Below are 26,271 nucleotides of genomic sequence, written 5' to 3'. Positions count from 1 at the left end.
GCGTATTTTGTAATGTGATTCATATTCAGCAGGAAACCTCATTAAGTTCTGCAGATAAAGCCAATTATTTCAAATCTACTTGTCATGCAGAGCATAATATCTAAAGGGATAGATACATGTGTATGAATAACAGCCGAGGAGCCAACATGTTACCTAATGTGTTACCTCTTCTGAGCCTAGCAGGATAGACCATGGCCTATCATTATACAGTTGTGAAGTTCAATAGATTAATGTCTTTCATTAACATTGAATGTCAAACAGTCCATATGTCCTGTTTTATCTCATAAATTGAAAATTCACTATTCAGATTGGTTTCAACTAGAATGGCTTCAATTAAGTAAAACATATGCTTGGTTTAGGGGGAAAGGCTGTATGTACAAAGGATGTTGTCATTCTTGATTTGGAGATTGAAGAAAGTAATGGTGGGGCTAATGAGCACCCATATCAGTTTGATGTATTTTGGGGGCATTAAAATGCCATTACCAATGTGGGAAAGTTTGAAATGAGAAAGATCTCCCTGATAAGTCTAACGCTGGCAACCAAGTTGTCCTGATAAAAGAACCACAGTTGTAAAATGAAGAATGCTAGTTCTTGAAGGCCTTGGTATCAGACTAGTTTCCTGAAGAAAAACATGGATTGGTAAAAAGAAAAGGTCTGCAGGGACTATCAACCTCTATCTGTAAAACGTTTATCTTAAAATGTCTCAAGAAATGTACTCTAGTGCGAGAAAACATTTATAAGCCTTGAGCTCTCCGTACCCCTACCATTCAATAAGCGTTTTACAGTTATAGCCCAATTCTAATTGTATTGGAAAGTCAAACAAATCAAAGAGCATAAATCTGCACTTGGCTCCTCTGAGGAGAAAGGCCAGGGATGAAAATGTTTTGGAAGGCCCTTTTCTGGGTTACTCTAATCAAGAGAAAGTACACAGGGACTGGCTCTGTTGACTGTAATTTACTAGAATCGTGATTTATTTGGAACCACTGATCAGGCAGCAGTTGGTCTCTGGCAGGCAGGGTACACAGTGGTGAGCATAGATAAGAGCTTCAACTGGCAATTGGGTAGATGGAACCTCCATTCCGAGGACTGGGGGACTGATTTCTTGGAGGATTGTGTTCTTGAAATAGGAAACCTTTTAGCCATTGAAGTCAGAGGCTTGAAATCAAGGAATTTGTCTGGAAATGTTGTAAAAAATAAAAAAATAAGTAAGGAAAGAAAATAGAACACCCTTTTATAGGCTATTATCAAGGGTATTAAAACCTTACAGTATTTACAGTGCCTTATGAAAGTATGCATACCTCTTGACTTATTCCACATGTTGTTGTGTTACAGCCTGAATTCAGAATGGATTTTCTAACCCATCTACATACAATAGATACCCCATAATGAGACAAAGTAAAAAAGAAATAGTATTCATTGCAAATTTATTGAACATCAAATACAGAAATATCTCATTTACATAAGTATTCACAACTCTGAGTCATTACATGTTAGAATCACCTTTGGCAGCGATTACAGCTGTGAGTCTTTCTGGGTAAGTCTCTAAGTGCTTTGCACACCGGGATTGTACAACATTTGCCCATTTATATATATTTTTTATTATTCAAGCTCAGTCAAATTGGTTGTTGATCATAGGTAGACAACCCTTTTCAAGTGCTGACAAATATTTTCAAGTTGATTTAAGTCAAACTGTAACTCAACCACTCAGAAACGTACACTGTCTTCTTTGTAAGCAACTCAGTGTAGATTTGGCCTAGTGTTATAGGTTATTGTCCTGCTGGAAGGTGAATTCATCTCCCATTGTCTGGTGGAAAGCAGACTGAACCTGGTTTTCCTTTAGGATATTGCCTGTGCTTAGCGCCATTCCTTTTATTTTTCATCCCCAAAAACTTCAGAGTCCTTGCCAACGACAAGCATACCCATAACACGATGCAGCCACCACCATGCACTCTTACAAAAAATGGTTCCAAAAGGCTTCATTGGCTCTCCCCATAGGATAAACTATTTTGGGTTTCATGTAGAATACTTTGTGTAAAATGTTCTACATGGAACTCAAAAGGCTTATACAGTTTAAGTCGTAAGTTTATATACACTTAGGTTGGAGTCATTAAAACTCGTTTTTCAACCACTCCACAAATTTCTTGTTAACAAACTATCGTTTTGGCAAGTCGGTTAGGACATCTACTTAAGTCATTTTTCCAACAATTGTTTACAGACATATTATTTCACTTATAATTCACTGTATCACAACTCCAGTGGGTCAGAAGTTAACATACTGTCACGTTCTGACCTTTATTTCCTTTGTTTTGTCATTATTTAGTATGGTCAGGGCGTGAATTGGGTGGGCAGTCTGTTTGTTTTTCTATGTTTTGGGGTATTTCTATGTTTCGGCCTAGTATGGTTCTCAATCAGAGGCAGGTGTCATTAGTTGTCTCTGATTGAGAATCAAACTTAGGTAGCCTGGGTTTCACTGTGTGTTTGTGGGTGATTGTTCCTGTCTGTCTGCACCAGATAGGACTGTTTAGGTTTTCTCACGTTTGTTGTTTTTGTTAGTTATCTCATGTGTAGTTTCTTTATAAATTAAAGAACTTGAATATCCACCACGCTGCATTTTGGTCCGCTTCTCCTTCACCACAGGAAAACCCTTACACATACACTAAGTTGACAGTGCCTTTAAACAGCTTTCAGAAAATGATGTCATGGCTTTAGAAGCTTCTGATAGGCTAATTGTTACGTTTTTCTTCCGTCGAAGGAGAGTCAGACCAAAATGCAGCGTGGTTAGTTCGATACATCTTTAATGAAGAAAAAACACGAACAATACAAAAACAACAAACGGAACGTGAAAACCTATACAGCCTATCTGGTGAATAAACAAAAGACTGAGACAGGAACAATCACCCACGAAATACTCAAAGAATATGGCTGCCTAAATATGGTTCCCAATCAGAGACAATGAAAATCACCTGACTCTGATTGAGAACCGCCTCAGGCAGCCATAGACTATGCTAGACACCCCACAAAACCCCAAGACAAAAACGCACCACAAAAACCCATGTCACACCCTGGCCTGACCAAATAAATGAAGACAAACATACTATACTTCGACCAGGGCGTGACACTAATTGACCTCATTTGAGTCAATTGGAGGTGTACCTGTGAATGTATTTCAAGGCCTACCTTCAAACTCAGTGCCTCTTTGCATCACATCATGGGAAAATCAAAAGAAATTAGCCAAGACCTTAGAACAAAATGTAGACCTCCACAAGTCTGGTTCATCCTTTGGAGCAATTTCCAAACGCCTGAAGGTACCACGTTCATCTATACAAACAATAGTACACAATAGTACATATAAACACCATGGGACCACGCAGCTGTCATACTGCTCGGGAAGGAGACGCGTTCTGTCCCCTAGAGATGAGCGTACTTTGGTGTGGAAAGTGCAAATCGATCCGAGAACAACAGCAAAGGACCTTGTGAAGATGCTGGAGGTAACAGGTACAAAAGTATCTATATCCACAGTAAAATGAGTCCTATATCGACATAACCTGAAAGGCCGCTCAGCAAGGAAGAAGCCACTGCTCCATAACCGCCATAAAAAGCCAGACTATGGTTTGCAACTGCACACGGGGACAAAGACTGTACGTTTTGGAGAAATGTCCTCTGGTCTGATCAACGTTATGTTTGGAGGAAAAAGGGGGAGGCTGGAAAGCCGAAGAACACCATCCCAACTGTGAAGCACCATGTTGTGGGGGTGCTTTGCTGCAGGAGGGACTGGTGCACTTCACAAAATAGATGGCATCATGAGGACGGACAATTATGTGGATATATTGAAGCAACGTCTCAAGACATCAGTCAGGAAGTTAAAGCTTGGTTGCAAATGGGTCTTCCAAATGGACATTGACCCCAAGCATACTTCCAAAGTTGTGGCAAAATGCCTTAAGGACAACAAATTCAAGGTATTGGAGTGGCCATCACAAAGCCCTGACCTCAATCCTATAGAAAATGTGTGGGCAGAACTGAAAAAGCGTGTGCGAGCAAGGAGGCCTACAAACCTGACTCAGGTACACCAGCTCTGTCAGGAGGAATGGGCCAAAATTCACCCAACTTATTGTGGGAAGCTTGTGGAAGGCTACCCAAAACATTTGACTCAAGTGAAACAATTTAAATGCAATGCTACCAAATACTAATTGAGTGTATGTAAACTTCTGGCCCACTGGGAATGTGATGAAATAAATAAAAGCTGAAATAAATCATTCTCTCTACTATTATCCTGACATTTCACATTCTTAAATTAAAGTGGTGATCCTAACTGACCCAAAACAGGGAATTTTTACTTGGATTAAATGTCAGGAATTGTGAAAAACTGAGTTTAAATGTATTTGGCTAAGTTTTATGTAAACTTCTGACTTCACCTGTCCCTGGAACCAAAAATGGTTCTTAAAAGGGTTCTCCTATGGGGACACCCAAAGAACCCTTTTGGTTATAGATGGCACCTTTCTTTCTAAGAGTGTGTTTGAAGAGTGTGTTTAAGAGTGGTACTCAGTGATGTGCTGCATTTGCCCCAATTATAACACTTTGTATTCAGGACTAACATGACACAGGATAAGACCCAGATGCAGACACAGGAGGCAGACAGTTCAAGTCTCAGAAAACCGGGGGCAGGTAAACGGCAGGTCCAGGGCAGGCAGAGGTCAGTTATCCAAGAAAGGGTCAATAAGGGATAGAACAGAAGGCAGAATGGTCAGAATCGGGAGGACTAGATAACAGAAACTAGAAATACTGGACAACAGGCGAACTTGCTGGTAAGACTTGACAAGACAAACTGTCAACAGACCAACAGAAAATGCAGGTGTAAGTACACAGGAGATAATGGGGGGAAATGGGAGACACCTGGTGGGGGGTGGAGACAAGCACAAGACAGGTGAAACAGATCAGGGTGTGACAAGGACAAAAAGTTCATTTATTTTCCAGATTTTTTGCAGTATTACTTTAGTGCAATGGTCACCAACCTTTTCTGAGTCAAGATCACTTTCTGAGTCTAAATGCAAGCTGAGATCAACCACTCAGATTTGTTTTTAAACGTGACTTTAAAAAAAGTAAGCCTATGTAATATCAACCAATTAAAACAGCTCTATAGCAATGACGTTTGTGCAGTAGGCTATAGGCCCAATACATTACCACTGCATACTATTTTTTAATGGACAGGTGGCCTGCATCTGATGGTCAGTCTGAGGGGAGGGAGGGAGCAACCGTGAGGCTTTGACCCGACTCACCGTCCCTCTCCCTCCCTCCACTGAGTAAAGGGGACACAGTCTTCTAGCTGATGGTGAAACTCAAGTCACACTGCATTATTTCTGCCTCAAGCACCAATTCATGTTGTTACTCCTATGACCAGAGAAAGTGAAATATTCCTTGATATTATAAGACACAAAATGCTTAAAATAACAACGGAAGATTATCGGAACACTTTGCTCATACTCATTCATTGCAGCTGGTTGTAGTGTGATTGGATTTAGGGAGAATGCACATTTTTTGGCTTCCAAAAGTATTGACAGTGCTGAATAACAACTTTAACATGAACTTACTAAAAAAAACAGCAGGTCTTTGCTGTATTCGTTGAGTCTCTCTAGTCATGGTTTTAAAAGTTTTGTAATCTCACATTATCAATTTTGCTGCACGTTCAAGGCTTCTTCTGGGCCTGCCGTGTAGGTAGTGTTCTACCTTCAAACACATGAAATGGTTCAACATGGGAACACTGCCTTCCCAGCGCCAGGGCTGCTTAATCAAGTGCACCTACCGCCAACAACGCCAAACAAATCAAATCATTTGGAACGCAAGGCTTTATTGTTTTTGTTTTTTTACAGAGATGCTTGGTGATTAACTAGGAATGACTTGGAGATCGCTATCGACTGGTTGGTGACCACTGCTTTAGTGCCTTATTTCAAAGAGGATACATTTTTATTCTTTACAGGCTTCCTTCTTTTCACTCTGTCATTTAGTTTAGTGTTGTGGAGTAACTACAATGTTGTTGATCCATCCTGTTTTCTTCTATCACAGCATTTTAATAACTCTGTAACTTGTTTAAAATCACATTTGGCCTCATGGTGAAATCCCTGAGCGGTTTCCTTCCTCTCCGTCAACTGTGTTAGGAGGAAGGTGTATTGATTCACCACCCAAAGTGTATAATAATTAATAATTTCACCATGCTCAAAGGGATATTCAATGTCTGTTTTTTTACCCATCTACAAATAGGTGCCCTTCTTTGTGAGGCATTAGAAAACTTCCTTGGTCTTTGTAGTTGAATCTGTGCTTGAAATTCATTGCTTGACTAAGGGGCCGTACAGATCATTGTTATGTGTAGGGTACAGAGATGAGGTAGTCATTTGAAAATCATGTTAAACACTTATTGCACACAGAGTTATTCCATGCAACTTATTATCTGACTTGTTACACAAAAGTTTACTCCTGAAATCATGTAGGCTTGCAAAGGGCTTGAATACTTATTGAGACATTTCAGCTTTTAATTTTATATTACTTTGTAAAGCTTTCAAAAAACATAATTCCAATTTTGACATTATGGGGTATTATGTGTAGATCAGCAACACAACATCTACATTTAATCCATTTTAAATGCAGGCTGTAACACAACAAAATTTGGAAAAGTCAAGGCACTGTACATTATATTTTGCATTGGTAGGTGATGTCAAGCCCTGATCTGTTTCACCTGTCCTTGTGCTTGTCTCCACCCCCTCCGGGTGTCGCCCATCTTCCCCACTTATCCCGTGGGTATTTAAACCTGTGTTTTCTGTTTGTCTGTGCCGGTTCGTCTTGTTTGTTTAAGTCAACCAGTGGTTTCTCAGCTCCTGTTTTCTCCCAGTTTTCCTCTTTTTCCTCATCCTCCTGGGTTTGACCCTTGCCTGTTCTGACTCTGAGCCCGCCTGCATGACCACTCTGGCTGACCCTGAGCCTGCCTACCATCCTGTACCTTTGCCCCTACTCTGGATTATCGACCACTGCCTGACCTGACCCTGGGCCTGCCTACTTCAACACAGTCTGCACTTAGGTCTGATAGGTGAAGTTGATACACCTTTTTACGTCATAGGCTACTTACACCTGTGATACCTGTTTGGATTTTGTGTAGCCTAACTAAATTAAGATATCTCTAAAGAGGTTGACTTGAAATCAATCAGCAATCAATTAAATCATATACCAACAATAATTGATAAACCATTTTCTGGCTGTTGTTCTGAAGGGGAGATGAAAAATATATAGGTTATGGTATCTCAATCAACCTGACTATTTTGTGTGATTTATTCTGTTGGTGTTAGGATAATACAATCAATCTCGAAGTCAATGCCAGGTCAAACGTGTTTGATTCATTTGATATTAATTTTACCCTCTAGTATTGTCCTTAAAGGTTGTTTTTTTTAAAGCTGCCTGAGACCTAGCAAAAATAAGTTGGGGAATTATATATTTTTTACATCACAGAAGTCTTTGGGGTGAAAACCATATGTTTCAAAGACACTGTAGTGGTCATTAGGACTTGGTTGATAGTAAATATGAAACATTTTCCAATACAGTAAATGGGTCAGTAAGTAAAAAATATAGTTAAAATGTATGCATATGTAGCAAAAAAGTAGTAATAAAAACTGAAAGATACTTGCCCTAGCCATAGAGAGGCTTTTATTCTCTATTTTGGTTAGGCTAGGGTGGGCATTCTAGTTTCTTTATTTCTATGTTTTCTATTTCTTTGTTTTTGGCCGAGTGTGGTTCCCAATCAGAGGCAGCTGTCTATCATTGTCTTTGATTGGGAATCATACTTAGGTAGCCTTTTCCCCACCTGTGTTTTGTGGGTAGTTGTTTTCTATATAGTTGATTTGCCTTACAGAACTGTTCGTTTTTTCTCTGGTATTTTGTTCGAGTGTTTTGAGTAATAAATAATCATGCGCACCATGTCTCCAGTGCGCAGTCACAGCCCGGTGCACTATATTCCAGCTCCTCGCATTGGCCGGGCAAGAATGGGCATCCAGCCAGGACGGATGGTGCCGGCTCAGCACTCCTGGCCTCCAGTGCGTCTCTTCGTCCCAGGATATCCTGCGCTGGCTCTGCGCACTGTGTCTCTGGTACGTCTGCACAGCCCAGTGTATCCTGTGCTAGCGCCCTGCATTTGCCGGGCGAAAGTAACCATACAGCCAGGACGGGTTGTGCCAGCTCTACCCTTTAGACATCCAGCGCGCCTCCACGGCCCAGTGTATCCGGTGCCTGCTCCACGCACCAGGCTTCCAGTGCATCTCCCCAGCCTGGTAAGCCCTGTGGCAGCTCCACGCACCATGCTTCCAGTACGTCTGCTTCCTGTTCCGGCTCCACGTAGGAAGCCTCCAGTGATGATCCATGGCACGAAGCCTCCATTGATGATCCATGGCAGGAAGCCTCCAGCGATGATCCGTGGCCGGAGCCTGCAGCAAGGATCCATGGCACGGAGGCTGCAGCGAGGATCCATGGCACGGAGGCTGCAGCGAGGATCCATGGCACGGAGGCTGCAGCGAGGATCCATGGCACGGAGGCTGCAGCGAGGATCCATGGCACGGTGCCTGCAGCGAGGATCCATGGCACGGTGCCTGCAGCGAGGATCCATGGCACGGTGCCTGCAGCGAGGATCCATGGCACGGTGCCTGCAGCGAGGATCCATGGCACGGAGGCTGCAGCGAGGATCCATGGCACGGAGCCTGCAGCGAGGATCCATGGCACGGTGCCTGCAGCGAGGATCCATGGCACGGTGCCTGCAGCGAGGATCCATGGCACGGTGCCTGCAGCGAGGATCCATGGCACGGAGGCTGCAGCGAGGATCCATGGCACGGAGCCGCCGCCATGAAGAGATGCCCACCCGGACCCTCCCCTGTAGAGGAGTCCGCATCTTTGGTGGGGGGGGGACATTTTGGTTAGTACAGGGTGTGACTAGGGTGGGTTTTCTAGTTTCTTTATTTCTTTGTTTTTGGCCGAGTGTTGTTCCCAATCAGAGGCAGCTGTCTATCGTTGTCTATGATTGGGGAATCATACTTAGGTAGCCTTTTCCCCACCTTTGTTTTGTGGGTAGTTGTTTTCTGTATAGTTGATTTGCCTTACAGAACTGTTCGGTTTTTTCTCTTTGTTATTTTGTTCGAGTGTTTTGAGTAATAAATAATCATGAACACTTACCACGCTGCGCTTTGTTCCGATCCTCATTCTGACGAGAGACATGACATATATATATATATATATAACTATATATATATTTACATTACATTTACATTTAAGTCATTTAGCAGACGCTCTTATCCAGAGCGACTTACAAATTGGTGCGTTCACCTTAAGACATCCAGTGGAACAGCCACTTTACAATAGTGCATCTAAATCTTTTAAGGGGGGTGAGAAGGATTACTTTATCCTATCCTAGGTATTCCTGAAAGAGGTGGGGTTTCAGGTGTCTCCGGAAGGTGGTGATTGACTCCGCTGTCCTGGCGTCGTGAGGGAGTTTATATATATAACGCATCCTGGTGTACATTACAGATAACATGTATTAACAAGCTCTTATTTAGCTCTTATTTAATGTGAAACATTATTACACTACTCTGAAAACCCACCAAACTATTCCTGAGATATTTGCATATTAGAAACAAGTGTGGTGGTAGTTGTGATGCTAGCCATTTTGAAGAACCAGAAAAATGTATCAAGGTGATAAAAGCCTCTCAAAGGTACAACACAGTGGCATGTAAAGGCCTTAGAGATATGAACCAAAAACGAATGTCCATTAGAAAGGACAAAAATTAGGAGCAGATGTCCTCTGGAATGTGTTGGCAGACTGGACATAACAACTAATGCTGCAATGGGAAAAACAGTAGCTATGATACTTACAAGCTCATCAACTCGAGGTACAATAGTCAATACACATAGTGGACATAGCCTAGGGTTGCATAATATATTTTCTAATTACATATTAAGGTTATCATGTTATGTTATTATTAAGTGGCCGGAAACAGTGCACCGTAGGAATTCAAAGAAAATAGATTTTTATATTCATGTGTATTTTATCCCCGAGACAGCTCGTGAATATTCATGACTGTGCCGCTAAACGTCACAACGCAGTAGCGCTTTCCCTGCGCTCTTCCTCGGAGAGACGTCTGAACAGAGTGAGGGTGGGATGCAATACAGCATGCGAGAGCTGGCAACAGAGAATGGTTGGCTCGCTCACCATGCAGAGAGGCAGTGCGAGCATCGGAACCGTTTGACAGCATTTGAGGACAAACCCGTTCTGAACTTCTGTCACCACCTCAACGTTCTATTGCGACCAATGGTGGATTGATGGAAGAAACTCACTGCATAATTGAGGGAGGCATGTGCACATTTTGAGATACATCCGAATCTGTTTCAGGATCAGGCCGAATGCTGTGACCACAACGCCTTTGAGAGAGGAAATGTCTAAGCAGTGATATCCAATGCAGCTTCGCAAATACGGTATTATGCACTGTTAAGGATGGACGAGCTGATGTTGTCCTTGTGACTGACATTTGACGACTTACCACATTACAGTGCACGTAGATATGTCTTGCTACAGTACATATGATCTCCTATTTAAGACTTTGGTTCGTGTCTGACGTAATGTATTTATAGTGGACACCACAAGACATTTCTCTCCACCAGCAGTGAGTCTGTAAAGGTATAGGGGTACTGCGTTGATCTAAAGAGAAAACATTGTTTTGTCCAGCATGCCTGTCAACCTTCAACTTCTACAGTACAGCATCTGGATACACAGTCTGGGAGACCATAAGCTTGAACAGTAGTAGCTCCACACCAGCCCTAGAGAAGCTGCCGCCGGTATCTCAGTGGTGCTGAAAAGACAGCTCCTCGTTTCAGGACTCCCAAAGTTGACTTCCACTGAAAGCGTCTGCTTTTCACTGCTACAGAGCCGAGAGTTAGCTAAATACTCTAAATGGGATATTATTTGGCTTGAAGGAGTAAGCCCGACTGTTCTCTTAGGTTACATGGCTGTGGCACGCAAAATAAAAACTTTGCTCACGGTTAACATTTTTGTTTTTGTGGGGATCATATTGTTCTCAGTGTACTGCAGAATACAAGACCGTTCTGAGGAACTCATTCAGATCGGCAGGATATCAGACCAGAGACTGAGAACCAGGAATGGAAAAGTGTCCAACTTAGTGGACAGGCAGTCTATACTCCAGAGGCTGGAGCGGCTCGAGGACGTTGTCTACAACCAATTAAACGGTATGGAGTATACTTACTTAACAACATTCAGTATAGTCTTCACTCAAGTATGAGATCTTTTTTTAATTGTCAGTATTAATTTTGGAGACATATCTCTATAGTTATGTACATCCTGAGTTACTGTCATTTTACTACAGAGCAACTATAAACAGCCCATGTTTGTTTACATTGGACTTGATCAGACAATGGTCAATAAGATATTATGCAACTGGTATATCAGCCAATCAGATGGTGTCAGTCAGTATGATACAGTTATTTTGTGCAGCGTGAGTCATCCTGTAATGGATGGTGGCTCTTCATGGTGTTACAAACTATTGCCAACTAGTGAATATATTTTACTCAAGTAGAATCAATGCTACAGTTCCTAATATGTTCACTTAACTTGGCATGATCCCTATCAATAACTGAAATCAACGACCTTAGCCAATAGTTGTATATTATTCCCATAGGGGAAAACAACCCTGCCTCTGGCTACTGAGTTCTGCTTTTCTCATTCCCTTGGCCCCAATACAATCATCTTGATGGGCTGTCTGAAATCTAAAAGAAGTTCAAAAAAAATGGTTCTTCATCAAATGAAAAAACAGCTTTATTTTTGTTATGTTGCCATTAATCACTGAAATGTATTGTAGGAGATTTGGTCTGCCTGGCAAAACAGCATCCTTTAAATCGTGTTAAAAACATCTGTGTGTTCCATGGTCCTACGCACTCATGAAACATGAGAGCCATAGACTGAAAAGTCCAACATTTAATTTGAGAGGTCCTTTTAACCCTTGTAGAGAATATTGAGTATGCAGCATTTTATACAGTCAATTCCCCAAATGCAGTAAGAATCAGCCATATGTTATCAATAGTATATACAAATCCTATTATAAGCAGCCTGTGCCATTACTGATTTGTTTGAAGTAGCGAATCATTCCCTCAATCTCCCTATTCAGTCGACGTCAACAAAACTCCGCTTCAAGGTGAAAATGTTAACATAAAATCATTTCCATAGAGGCAGGTTCTTAAAAGATAAGTTGTGTACTCACTGTATCAAACCACCATAGTGAAATTGGGCCTTGGTGCCCAGCAAAAGGCCTATTAATGCCGGCACTATTGTATTTTGAACAGGATTTTGGTGAAAGTGTTTGTAGTCAGTTTATTCCCTTTCTCAAGAGTTGTCAAGGCCTTTGGAGCAAAGCCAGGAGGCACTGCCTCACCAAATATATGATGCATCCTCACATTCAGGGGGCTTTATCTAGTGTAAGGGGCCGGGGAGCCACCATGTATTTATGTATGTAGGGCAGCAGGTAGCCTAGCAGATAGAGCACATGGCCAGTAACCAAAAGGTTGCTGGTTCGAATACCTGAGCCGCCAAAGTGAAAACTCTGCCGATGTGCCCTTGAGCAAAGGACTTAACCTTAATTTGCTCCAGAGCCACTGAACTACTATGGTTAACTGTAAAAAAAATAACATTTCACTGCACCTATCTGGTGTGTGACAATAAAAACATTGTTATTCCCAAACATTTTTTTATGTATGTTCTCTAAATATATTTTCCAGTAATGATAGTGTGGCAAAAAATGTATTTAGTCAGCCACCAATTGTGCAAGTTCTCCCACTTAAAAAGATGAGAGGCCTGTAATTTTCATCATAGATACACTTCAACTATGACAGACAAAATTATCCAGAAAATCACATTGTAGGATTTTTAATGAATTTATTTGCAAATTATGGTGGAAAATAAGTATTTGGTCACCTACAAACAAGCAAGATGTCTGGCTCTCACAGACCTGTAACTTTTTCTTTAAGAGGCTCCTCTGTACTCCACTCATTACCTGTATTAATGGCACCTGTTTGAACTTGTTATCAGTATAAAAGACACCTGTCCACAACATCAAACAGTCACACTCCAAACTCCACTATGACCAAGACCAAAGAGCTGTCAAAGGACACCAGAAACAAAATTGTAGACCTGCACCAGGCTGGGAAGACTGAATCTGCAATAGGTAAGCAGCTTGGTTTGAAGAAATCAACTGTGGGAGCAATTATTAGGAAATGGAAGACATACAAGACCACTGATAATCTCCCTCGATCTGGGGCTCCACGCAAGATCTCACCCCGTCTGGTCAAAATGATCACAAGAACGGTGAGCAAAAATCCCAGAACCACACGGGGGGACCTAGTGAATGACCTGCAGAGAGCTGGGACCAAAGTAACAGAGCCTACCATCAGTAACACACTACGCCGCCAGGGACTCAAATCCTGCAGTGCCAGACGTGTCCCCCTGCTTAGCCAATACATGTCCAGGCCCGTCTGATGTTTGCTAGAGAGCATTTGGATGATCCAGAAGAAGATTGGGAGAATGTCATATGGTCAGACTTTTTGGTAAAAACTCAACTCATCGTGTTTGGAGGACAAAGAATGCTGAGTTGCATCAAAAGAACATCATACCTACTGTGAAGCATGGGGGTGGAAACATCATGCTTTGTGGCTGTTTTTCTGCAAAGGGACCAGGACGACTGATCCGTGTAAAGGAAAGAATGAATGGGGCCATGTATCGTGAGATTTGGAGTGAAAACCTCCTTCCATCAGCAAGGGCATTGAAGGTGAAACGTGTCTGGGTCTTTCAGCATGACAATGATCCCAAACACACCGCCCGGGCAACGAAGGAGTGGCTTCGCAAGAAGCATTTCAAGGTCCTGGAGTGGCCTAGCCAGTCTCCAGATCTCAACCCCATAGAAAATCTTTGGAGGGAGTTGAAAGTCCGTGTTGCCCAGCAACAGCCCCAAAACATCACTGCTCTAGAGGAGATCTGCATGGAGGAATGGGCCAAAATACCAGCAAGAGTGTGTGAAAACCTTGTGAAGACTTACAGAAAACGTTTGACCTCTGTCATTGCCAACAAAGGGTATATAACAAAGTATTGAGAAACTTGTGTTATTGACCAAATATTTATTTTCCACCATACTTTGCAAATAAATTCATAAAAAATCCTACAATGTGATTTTCTGGATTTTTTTATTCTCATTTTGTCTGTCATGGTTGAAGTGTACCTATGATGAAAATTACAGGCCTCTCTCATCTTTTTAAGTGGGAGAACTTGCACAATTGGTGGCTGACTAAATACTTTTTTGCCCCACTGTATGTAGATAAGGAATCATCTACCAAACATTTTCAGGAACAGATGATAATCATTTCATCAGTTCCTGTCTTTAGGAATTTGAATCTCCAATGAATTCACCGCCTCTTCTGACAATCTGCATTCTATCGACAGGATAATGTCACTTTGGGAAGAGCGAAAGATTTCATACGGTGGTTATTTTGAAACTTGAATTTGATTCCCTACAAAGCCCTGATATGAATATGTCCTTGCCCTCCTAAATGAGAGGTTAGATCCTGCTCCTATCTGGACATTTCACTGAACCTATCTGGTGTGTGACAATAAAAACATTGTTATTTAAAACATTTTTAAAATGTATCTGCCCTGAAGTGTACAGAGTCAGACAGAGTTTGGAGGAATCCTCCCCCCCTGTCACCAACCCCTCCATGTTTAGCATCCAACTATTTATTGACACACTTAATCATACATTTATATCCCGATTTATTGCCCAATATGTAAATGGGGCACAGACCACTAATTGTATTCTATTGCAATTGGGATTGGCTGTACAGAGTGAGAAACTTGCGTGCCAATAACTATTACCATGTCCAGCAGCGATTTGAGGTAATTGCCCATTTTTCAGTTGTTTATTGTCCAACAGTGACATGCCAATGGATTAAGACAAGGCCCAATTAGATTTAGAGGACATTTAAAATGCCCAATCTTCTATTACATGGCTTTGCAAAGTGATGCAGCTCCTGTGCATTGTGCAAGCATTTGTTCCAGTACTGCTCAGTCAGTGATTTGGACAATGTGCCCTCATTTTGTATTTGACTTTATGGTTTAAATATTCCATAGATTTGTGAACCAGTCAATTTGGTTGCAAAGGCCGCTTCACTGGCATCACAAATGTCACTCTACTTCCTATAGTTAGCACCCTACTTCCTATAGTGCACTGCTTTTGACAAGGACCCATAGGGCAAGTAGTAGTGCACTATACAGGATAGGGTATAGTGACATTTGGGATGCAACCACTATCTAATATCATCTAACACTATCTAATATTTCAATGAGGTCATTGCTCACAAAAACAACAGTGAAGTGTGTTATCAGCAACTCTTTCAGTACGGAAATAACTGACAAGAGGGTTATCAGCATCTCTCCTCTGCTGAAGAGGCACTATCCTCTAATGGATAAGCGTCTATCTGGGTTTAAGCTTCTGGTTAACAGGCTTATAGGACAGTGTTGTGACCTAAACAGTATATACAAAATGCCAGATCTCTACTTACTATCAGTGCAACTTTAGATTCACAGATAGATCCTCTCTGATCGGTGTATTCATGTTAAGGCCAAAAGTGTATTTGTTTATCAATAATCATCAATAAATACAGTGCCTTTGGAAAGTATTCAGACCCTTTGACCTTTTCCACATTTTGTTATGTTACAGCCTTATTCTAAAATTGATTAAATCGTTTTTCCCCCTCATCAATCTACACACAATATCCCATAATGACAGAGCAAATAACAGGTTTTTATAAATGTTTGCAAATGTATAAAAATTTTTTTTAAAACTTTAACACATTTACATACTGCAAGTATTCCGACCCTTTATTCAGTATTTTGTTGAAGCACCTTTGGCAGCGATTATAGCCTGGAGTCTTCTTGGGAAGGACGCTACAAGCTTGGCACACCTGTATTTGGGGAGTTTCACCCATTGCTCTCTGCAGATCCTCCCAAGCTCTGTCAGGTGGATGGTCACTGTTGCTGCACAGCTATTTTAGTTTCAACATCAGTTGCATTCAGATGTCACAGCCTCCAACCCAATGCTGTCCTAAAACAGACAGGCTGAGCAGAGCAGGGCTGAGTGTTTGTCATCAGTGATTCATGTCACTCTTGGTTTCATCCTGTGTTAGTGGAGGTGATGAGATGGCATGGACGTGATGAGATGGCATGGACGTGATGAGATGGCATGGACGTGATGAGATGGCATGGACGTGATGAGATGGCATGGACGTGATGAGATGGCATGGACGTGATGAGATGGCATGGACGTGATGAGATGGCATGGACGTGATGAGATGGCATGGACGTGATGAGATGGCATGGACGTGATGAGAGGGCATGGACGTGATGAGAGGGCATGGACGTGATGAGATGGCATGGACGTGATGAGATGGCATGGACGTGATGAGAGGGCATGGACGTGATGAGATGGCATGGACGTGATGAGAGGGCATGGACGTGATGAGATGGCATGGACGTGATGAGATGGCATGGACGTGATGAGAGGGCATGGACGTGATGAGATGGCATGGACGTGATGAGATGGCATGGACGTGATGAGAGGAATGGACGTGATGAGATGGCATGGACGTGATGAGAGGGCATGGACGTGATGAGATGGCATGGACGTGATGAGATGGCATGGACGTGATGAGATGGCATGGATGGCGTGATGAGATGGCATGGACGTGATGAGAGGGCATGGACGTGATGAGATGGCATGGACGTGATGAGAGGGCATGGACGTGATGAGATGGCATGGACGTGATGAGATGGCATGGACGTGATGAGATGGCATGGACGTGATGAGATGGCATGGACGTGATGAGATGGCATGGACGTGATGAGATGGCATGGACGTGATGAGAGGGCATGGACGTGATGAGATGGCATGGACGTGATGAGAGGGCATGGACGTGATGAGATGGCATGGACGTGATGAGATGGCATGGACGTGATGAGAGGGCATGGACGTGATGAGATGGCATGGACGTGATGAGAGGGCATGGACGTGATGAGATGGCATGGACGTGATGAGATGGCATGGACGTTCCATCTGCAGCACTAGATATGACTCATATCTATAATGCCCAATTGAAGAGTTTAATTTCAAAACGCGATATATATACATTTTCTGAAACATTGGTAACTTAGCTTTAGGTTTTACACAAATGTATCAAATAACCACTTCTAATTAAGACATTTACAAATGATACATTTATGACGTCAATATTAAAAAACTTCAATACAGTAAAATGAGATCTGTATGTAAAACATTTACATTTGACATTTTAGTCATTTAGCAGATGCTCTTATCCAGAGCGACTTACAATAAGTGCATTCATTTTAAGAAAGCTAGGTGAGACAGTCAAATATACAGGATACGAACATTCCATTTCAACTGAACAATGGATATATAGTGTTTTGCAAAAAAATGGATTAGTACAAATCTGAGAATTGTAATATTTTACACACCCATGAAGGTACCAATATGCAATAATTTCTAATGAAAATAAAAACAAATGTGAAAAATTGGTGGGTAAAGCATTTGGGAGATAAACTCTTCGATTATGCTGCAGTGAGCAATGTTGTTAATAAAGCCTGGGGGGAGAGAAATCCTGACAAGGAATTAGAAATGTAATTTTGTCTCATCTCCCATACCTTAATAGTATTCATCAGTAATTCTACAGTATATTGGAGAGCCCACAGACAACGCCCCAGCAGATTGGAGTGGGGGAATGGAGCCTGTGAAGGAATCCAATATATTTTCCAGTAATGATATGTCGATAAGGAATCATCTACCAAACATTTTCAGGAACAGATGATAATCATTTCATCAGTTCCAGTCTTTAGGAATCTGAATCTCTGTAATGAATTCACCGCCTCTTCTGACAATCTGCATTCTATCGACAGGATAATGACACTTTGGGAAGAGCGAGAGATTTCATACGGTGGTTATTTTGAGACATGAATTTGATGATTCCCTACAAAGCCCTGATATGAATATGTCCTTGGCCTCCTAAATGAGAGGTTAGATTCGTGTGAAAAATATTTCCTTTTCATTAGGAAACTGGCATATTACATCATTTATAGACAGATATACTGTACCAGATTAATAAAGTATTTTTGCCTTATAAATGCTAAATGGTGCTATTGTGCACTTCTTCTTTTGAAACAGGTCTTTCCACTCTCAGACCTTTGCATGTGTTTCCATGCAAGCTTAGATTGTTGTGATGGCACATTGGGTCTCGAGATATCATTCTGATCATTTCCAGATACGAGTCACCCCTATGACTCATTGGTTTGTGTTTTTTGAAAAGAGCAGAAAATGAGGACTTTATGTGTAATGCCTTTTTTCCCACGTTGCCAATGTTTTATGGATCGCCCACATTGTAGCTTTTACAACCAACCACAGGGAGTTATTTTCCTCTTCTTGAACAACAGATCACTCGACCACATCCAAGACATCAATATTTATAACATCTCAGCTTCACTTTTGACACGCATAACTCCACTTTTCCTTTAAATCATTCACAAAATTGGGATGTCTTTTAGTTTGACATCTATCGAAAAAGCCCAAGTTAGACACTTTTTTAAGGTTATTGCATAATTGATCACTGTAATGCCTTTAATGTATCATGTTGCGGGCGCCTCTGTCAAAATGGATTCTGAGGTGAGCGACTGAACATCAAGATAGATATGCACTTGGACATAGTGCACCTAGATTGATGTTTGATGGTAGTCAGTCTTTCTCGTTCTCATATCTGCACAGACACATCTGTCCATCTGAGTGCATAGGAACAGTACATCATCCTCCTCTGAGTCCCAAATGGCACCCTATTCCCTATAGAGTGCATTACTTTTGAACAGGGCTCTGGTCAAAAGTAGTGCACTATGTAGTGAACTAGGGTGTCATTTTGAATGCAAACCTTTATCTCCCAATAGCGTGCTGCAAATCTCGTAATACAGGGAATAGCACCTGTGTGTTTACGGTGGAACAACCAGATGTTTCCCTGTAATTATCTCATTGTGGGATAATTAAGGTGTTTTGCTAATGTGTAGTTTGAAGAATGAAACTAGAGGAAGTAGAGGATATTGGGTTGAGGATGTGTCAGTGATACAACATGAATCTTCACAATAGGATAGGATTACACACGTCTGTTGATATGCTTGTGTTTACGCTAAAAAGCTTGACGCTCTTTTTGGTGGCTTTGCCATAGTGAATAAGCAATGTACAGTTTTACCCCAGACAGAAAAGTCATTTAAAAGTGCCCTATAAGTCAGTCTAATAAACCTGTTGTCATTGTCCTGGACAAATCTTGTATACCTGATTCCCCCTACCCTTCCTTCCCAGATTTATTCTGCTTCATAGTCACAGAACGACATCATGGTAGGCATATTGTCTGCCTTGACTGAACAAATGAATGTTTCTGCACATTGTATACAGGTCCAACCCAATGGAGCAAGCACAGTGCTCAAACACTGTGGTCAACTGTACAGTAACACGATTAGTCATAGAGGTGCACTGACATTCAGAGTTCTGGCCAAACACTGTGGTAGCTGGAGCATATGCCATTCTTGTTTCCCCAGTAGTTTGCCCAACCTGATTCACAATAATCCTTACTCTGAACGAGAGTCCAATATATTTCAATGATGAATCGCACAAGCATATTACTGTTGTATTTTGTTGCCTTGTCTGAGATGTCTCTCATTGTTGTAGATAATGAGTCAACCTACTCATGGGTTTTAGTGAATGCAATCATTCAATGTTTGATTCGGTCTGGAATATGAATTATATTAAATGGCTTGAGGCTTGTCTAATTTAATATATCAAGTAGCTTTACACACTTAGCAATATCTACCGTACCAATTCAGAGTGGTTTGTAATAAAACCCAATTTAATTTATACATCCTTGTAGCGGACTTGTCGTTTTTCATCCAAAGCTTAACCCCTCTGTTTACACTATTAAGTTGTGGCATTGTAAGGATTCCTTGCTTTGCTCCAATCAACAGAATGTTCACCCTCAAGAGAAAAAAAAACATGAAAAGATGAATCAGCAGCAGAGTGAGAAATTGTAACTACAACAAATTGTTCTCTGAGGTGTTATCAAAGCCCAAATGTTTTGGCAGCAGCACAACAAAGGCAGCTCCAAACCAATCACCACCAAATCCCTGAGCCGGTTCTGTTTGCTGTTGCTGCTCAATAATGTGTAAAACCAACACAGGATAAAACCAGTACTCTGGACCACACTCCCATGATGAGCAGTGATGTAGTGGTAAAAAAATAGGAAGGTAAACTCTGATCCTCAGTCACGGTGAAAAAAATAACGTTCCCTAGACTTACAATGGATTTTTCTGCAAGGTGGGTTAACTGTCACGCAAAATAGAAAAACTGTATTTACCCTCCACTACACCACTGATGATGAGTAACATTGCTTTAGACGTAGAGTTGCATTGGCTTCCTGGACCACTGACTAAGATTTAGCTTAGCGGGCTAATGTGCTCTTGTGACGTGTAAGAGACCAGGGTTGGAACCATGTCAGTAGCACGAGGCCTATGTTGAAATACCTCTTCACCACTCTGTCAGGCAGCAGCAAATGGCAGACAGACTTCCTGGCTCAATGTGCATCCGCTCATCCTCTAATGGAATTTTCTTCAACCAGCTAGAAGAAGCGGAGAGTGAGGGGAGCAAAATAACAAGGACTGCGGAAAACAAAACCGCGGGGATGTTAGGCTGTTTCCGAGTCTCACGCAGAGGCACTCCAGATTTTACTTTCAGTTGCTTCTTAGATTGCCTCAGTGTTATGAGAGCGGCGATTGGGATTCAGACTGGGTTCATAACGCTACTGAACCCCACCCAGGGTGTCAGATGACACCACTGCGTGTCCCCTGATGTGATCCCTCTCGTGACAGGTGACAGCTTGCAACCGCCAACCGTTCAGCTCCAATGGCAAATCTCCCAGAACCTCAAAGCCCTCATCCCCAAAATGTTTTCTTTGCAATGGCTTGGGGAGAAGATCTTCATTAGTATGGCCTGTTTACTTGCTGTTTCTTTTCATCTGTTGAGAAGAGGCAACATGGTTTACCTGTGGAGATCACACTGGAAGTATGACACACAGATACAATTAAGCCCCTACAATGTCACTGTGCAGCATGGTTTAACATATCCAAACCAGAAACGCTATGAGACTTCATACCTATAGTAGACAAGGTGCAGCAGAGTATCCATACTTAAACAGACAAGGTTAAAGGTAAAAAAAGAAAGAGCCAGGAATATAAATACAAACCAAAACTATCATTAAGAGCCAGACTTTGAAGTCGTTCTGGAAAGTTTAACAGCAAAATATCACTGTCTGTGATTAAAGACTGAACTTCCAAGAGCATTCACTTGATGAGTTAAATAAAGGTTAAATGATTTTTAATATTTTTTAAATGAGACTGAGATCTCGGAAAATCTAATTTCTGATAACCCATTGTACCCTTAATTTCTGATAACCCTTTCCCCTTTACAAATGTCACAGACAGGGGAACAATGTATGATACATTCAATCGGATGTCAGTCACAATCAGTGCTGTAAAGTACTTAAGTCAAAATACTTTAAAGTACTACTTAAGTAGTTTTCTTTAGGTATCTGTACTTTACTATTTATATTTTTGACGACTTTACTTTTACTCCATTACATTCCTAAAGAAAAGAATGTACATTTTCCCTGACACGCACAAATACTTACCAGGACAGGAAAATGGTCCAATTCACTCACTTCACTCATCAAGAGAACATCCCTGGTCATCCCTACTGCCTCTGATCTGGAGGACTCACTAAACACAAATGCTTTGTTTGTAAATGATGTCTGTGTGTTGTAGTGTGCCCCTGGCTATCCGTAAAAAGAAATCTGTCTGATGTGCTTATTATAAGTAATTTGAAATGCTTTATACTATTAAGGAAGGTGTCTATACTTTTACTCAAGTATGATAAGTGGGTACTTTTTCCACCACTGGTTACAATAGTGGGAGACTTAACTGACAAATGTATTTCTGATGTGTGATCCACTGTGCACAGTAGACGTCAATTCAACATCTATTCCACATTGGTTCCACATAATTTCATGAAAATGACATGGAAACGACGTTGATTCAACCTGAAGACGTAAAATCACTTAGTGAACGACCATCAATGTGTAGTTGAAAAGCTGTTTTTGTTTGTTGATAGATTTTGTATTTACAGCGCTGACCCCTTCCTCTGCAGGGAATTATAACAGTCTAGAGAACTGCAATAGTGACCAATAGTATCTGTAAACCTGTCAGTCCCAATCAGTTTCTGTCTAATTCTAATTAGGTTATAAGGAAAGCGTATCTAATGTGCTTCTCCAAATGAGGATAATTCCAACAGTGATTTTAGACCTGATATCCTGGAAAATGATCAGTACCAGGGAAATGTAGACTGAGTGTACAAAACATTAAGAACACCTGCTCTTTCCATGTCATAGACTGACCAGGTGAATCCAGGTGAATGCTTTTATTCCTTATTGATGTCACTTGTTAAATCCACTTCAATCAGTGTAGATCAAAGGGAAGAGACATGTTAAAGATTTGTTTTAAAGTCTTGAGACAATGGCACACATACACAATCCATCTGTATGTGTGCCATGGATTGTGTATGTGTGACATTGAGGGTAAATGGGCAAGACAATATATTTAAGTGCTTTTGAACAGGGTATGGTAGTAAGTGCCAAAACTCCTGGGTTTTTCACATTCAATATTTTACCTTTTTAACTAGGGAAGTCAGTTAAGAACAAATTCTTATTTTCTAAGAATTTAGGAACAGTGGGTTAACTGCCTTGTTCAGGGGCAGAACGACAGATTTTTACCATGTCAGCTCGGGGATTCGATCTTGCAACCTTTAAATTACTAGTCCAACGCTCTAACCACTAGGCTACCTGCCGGCCCAATAGTTTCCTGTGTGTATCAAGAACGGTTTACCATCCAAAGAACATCCAGCCAACTTGAAATAACTGTGGGAAGCATTGGAGTCAACATGGGCCAACATGGGCCAGCATCCCTGTGGAATGCTTTCGCCCCCTTTTTGATTCCTTGCCAACTCAATATTAGGAAGGTGTTCTTAATGTTTTGTACACTCAGTGTTCATATCTCCAATGCAATGCTTGTGCCATAGAAGTAGAATGCAGATGTTATACTTTATATGTCTCTCTATGTCTTGCACCACTGTTTTCTTCTCTGCTGCTCGCTCTACTCTGTCATCTTGAGAAACCCACGCCCAGGCTGGTATTTTCAGCACCTTTAAAGACAGATAGGGTAATGATGCACTCCCCATGATTCTCACAGCCCATAAATGTCAATCACCTGTCCCTCTGTATGGCCTCTCCTCTCACCTACCACTCTCTGTCTCTTTTTTTGTCTGTCCGTCTCACTCTCTCTGTGTGTGTGTGTCCTCTAGGGCTGGCGAAGCCCATGGGGCTGGTGGAGGGGCCTGGGGGTCTGGGCCAGGGAGGAGCAGCTGCCACTCTGGGGGATGACAGCCATGTTGACGGGGAGGGGAAGTACGAGGAGTACGGCTACAACGCCCAGCTCAGTGACCGCATATCCCTGGACCGTAGCATCCCGGACTACAGACCCAAAAAGTAGGTTTGACTTTATTTATTTATTCATTTAGTATTTTGTATTATATTTATTTGTGGAAAAGAAAATAACATTGTCTGTAGGTAATAGAAGACCCAACTGAATTGAGGTAAAACAGTGAGAACCCCAAAATGGGTTTTTAGATTTGTCTTGTCTCCGTACAGTAGCTAGGCCAGGGCAGCTGCATTAGACATGAGTATTCCTTACATGGAAAGACATTGTCCCAGACAGCCAGAGAAGATGTTGATAGTGGGGCGGCAGGCTAGTTAATAATGCAATAAAAGAGAGAGTCCAGCAGTATTTCTTATGAAAGAGACCGTGGAGACCCCAGTAGGAATATTAATGGCCTTTTTAAAATGAATCTTATATTTAGAATGTGGGACTACATCTGTGATACAATGACTGTGAGCGAATAATAAGGCATGCCACTGGTGTTCAGACCAGCCCGTGTCAGAGAACAAAAACAGACAGACAGAGAGAGACGTCCAGAGACTTCTTTGGGCTTTGCTGGGGATAACAATTCATTTCATCCACATCCGCTTTGTAATCCCCTTTCTTTCATGCTGGAAAATCAACGAGAGGAGAGAGCGAGCAAGGGAAAGAGTGAAAAGACGGGTTACTAATTAATAACCAGCTGAAAATTGCTTGGTGGAAAAGAGGATTTGAGGAAATGATTCTTTATGAGGAGGATAACGTCTACAGGAAGTCAGTGTTAACGGTTTGATCAAGTGTACAGGAAGTCAGTGTTGAAGGTTTGATCGTGTGTACAGGAAGTCAGTGTTGACGGTTTGATCGTGTGTACAGGAAGTCAGTGTTGACGGTTTGGCTAGACCATGTATTTCCATATATTGTTTACTCCCTCGTGATAGATAATCATACCCCCAGTCCTGTGTTTGACATATAATGCAAGGGGCAGCTGTATGTTATGTATACCCTGTGGAAATAATAATGATTCATGCAGTTCTATGCTGTGTGTGTGTGTGTGAGACGTGTGTCTCTATTTCAACACAATTGGTCACGCCATTAACAAACATGTGCAGCAACATATGCTCTTTCTTTAGATGTCATTCCAGAGGGTGAAACCCTTCCCCAAAGCCAAGCAGTTCATAACAACCATATAGACACAGTGTTTGATGAAGATACAGTGGGCTCCCTATGCATAAAGGAAATCAATATGTTTAAGCTTAACATATTCATGTCTCACTGTTCTGCGTATTATTGCACCATGGCTGGAATGATATAAAACAAACATTGTCCCTGCACTTTGAACGACCTTGTTGGGGTAATTAATTAGACATAGGTAGCAAGATGTCTACTGATTGGAACAAGACAAGGACTGTGATTGTAATCAAAACATGGGTCCTTGGTGCAGGAATGGGATAGGGCTATTTTCATACCATGTGGGTGCATTGCATTGCGTATTGGACTGAATTGGGCTGTGCAGAAACACACAAGACACACCTTCAATATACTGACACCATTTCCACACTACTGAGCCGAGCCAAGCCGATCTGTACCGCATTGCCCTGCTTATGCGGCCGCCTTGATTTCTGAAACATTGCCTGAAAGGACAATGTGAAAAGAAAATACCTTAGCCAGCAAAGTATAGGATTGTGGTCTGTAGGATAGTGTGGAAAGGGTAACACAAGACACCTCTGGTCAAATGCCATAATTGCACGGGAGTCATGGAGCGGAGAAGGGGGGAGATTATTGAATGATCTCTACATCCACACTCCTCATCCCCTCTGTATTACACTGTCTTTCTCCTTTTGTAGGGTTTTAAGACCTACCTCCGATATATTCATTCTAATTACAGCCCACTATCATCATGGTCAAATCAAGACTTGTCAAGACGGACCATTTTCCTAAACCCTTTTATCCCCCATTCACTGTCCAGTGGTCTGAGCTTTATGTTGCCAATCCTTCCAGCGGTGACATTTTCTAACATTGATCCAGAGGAAGTTAACTTGAGGCTTTATTATCCCATCCAGGAACTGATTTCACACCACACCATGTTGCCCATCCTTTGGTGGCCTGTAGCACAATGCTGCAATACTATCTCTTAGAGAAGGGATGGGCCAATAAGAATGATGCACTAGCTAGCACCTGAGGTTCACAGAGGGCAGAAGAGAATAGCATCTGAATGAGAAAGAAAATGAAAGACACGTCTAGCCTATACCTCACAGACAATGTGAAAATGTCATTTCCATGCTGTTAGCTCTCTGTTGCTCTCTAGTTTGGCTCTTTTAGCCCCTGATGCGAAGTTGTACAATATTTTCTATTTCAATTCATCTATATCATCTGTAATCATTTGTAGCAAGACATGTCACAATTTTTCTCCTATATTCATTGAGATCAAGCAATGCAACAGATGTTGAGGTTGGTTCCCCATAGACTTCCCCATAGACGTATCTGGGACTTGGAGAACTAGACTATAAAGCAGGAAGGTCACGCGGCTGGGCGCTACCTAATTTCTTAAGCCTCTGATACCCTGGAATGGGATCGCAAGG

At 41.7% G+C, this 26,271-nt stretch overlaps 1 protein-coding gene across 1 annotated transcript in view; it reads left to right on the top strand.

The window, feature by feature from the left end:
• Positions 1-10,227: 10,227 nt before the first annotated feature.
• Positions 10,228-26,271, top strand: part of LOC115111747 (polypeptide N-acetylgalactosaminyltransferase 9) — a 94,565-nt gene continuing 78,521 nt past the window's right edge. Inside the window, exons 1-2 of the mRNA XM_029638119.2 lie at positions 10,228-11,259; positions 23,580-23,763. Of these exons, the coding sequence (XP_029493979.1) occupies positions 11,019-11,259; positions 23,580-23,763 (425 nt within the window). The 5' untranslated portion in view covers positions 10,228-11,018. The remainder of the gene's footprint in view (positions 11,260-23,579; positions 23,764-26,271) is intronic.

This window comes from Oncorhynchus nerka, linkage group LG27 (genome assembly GCF_034236695.1).
Source record: "Oncorhynchus nerka isolate Pitt River linkage group LG27, Oner_Uvic_2.0, whole genome shotgun sequence".
NCBI lineage: Eukaryota > Metazoa > Chordata > Actinopteri > Salmoniformes > Salmonidae > Oncorhynchus > Oncorhynchus nerka.
Note: the sequence above shows the minus strand (reverse complement) of the source record. Positions and strands in the feature narration are given on the sequence as shown.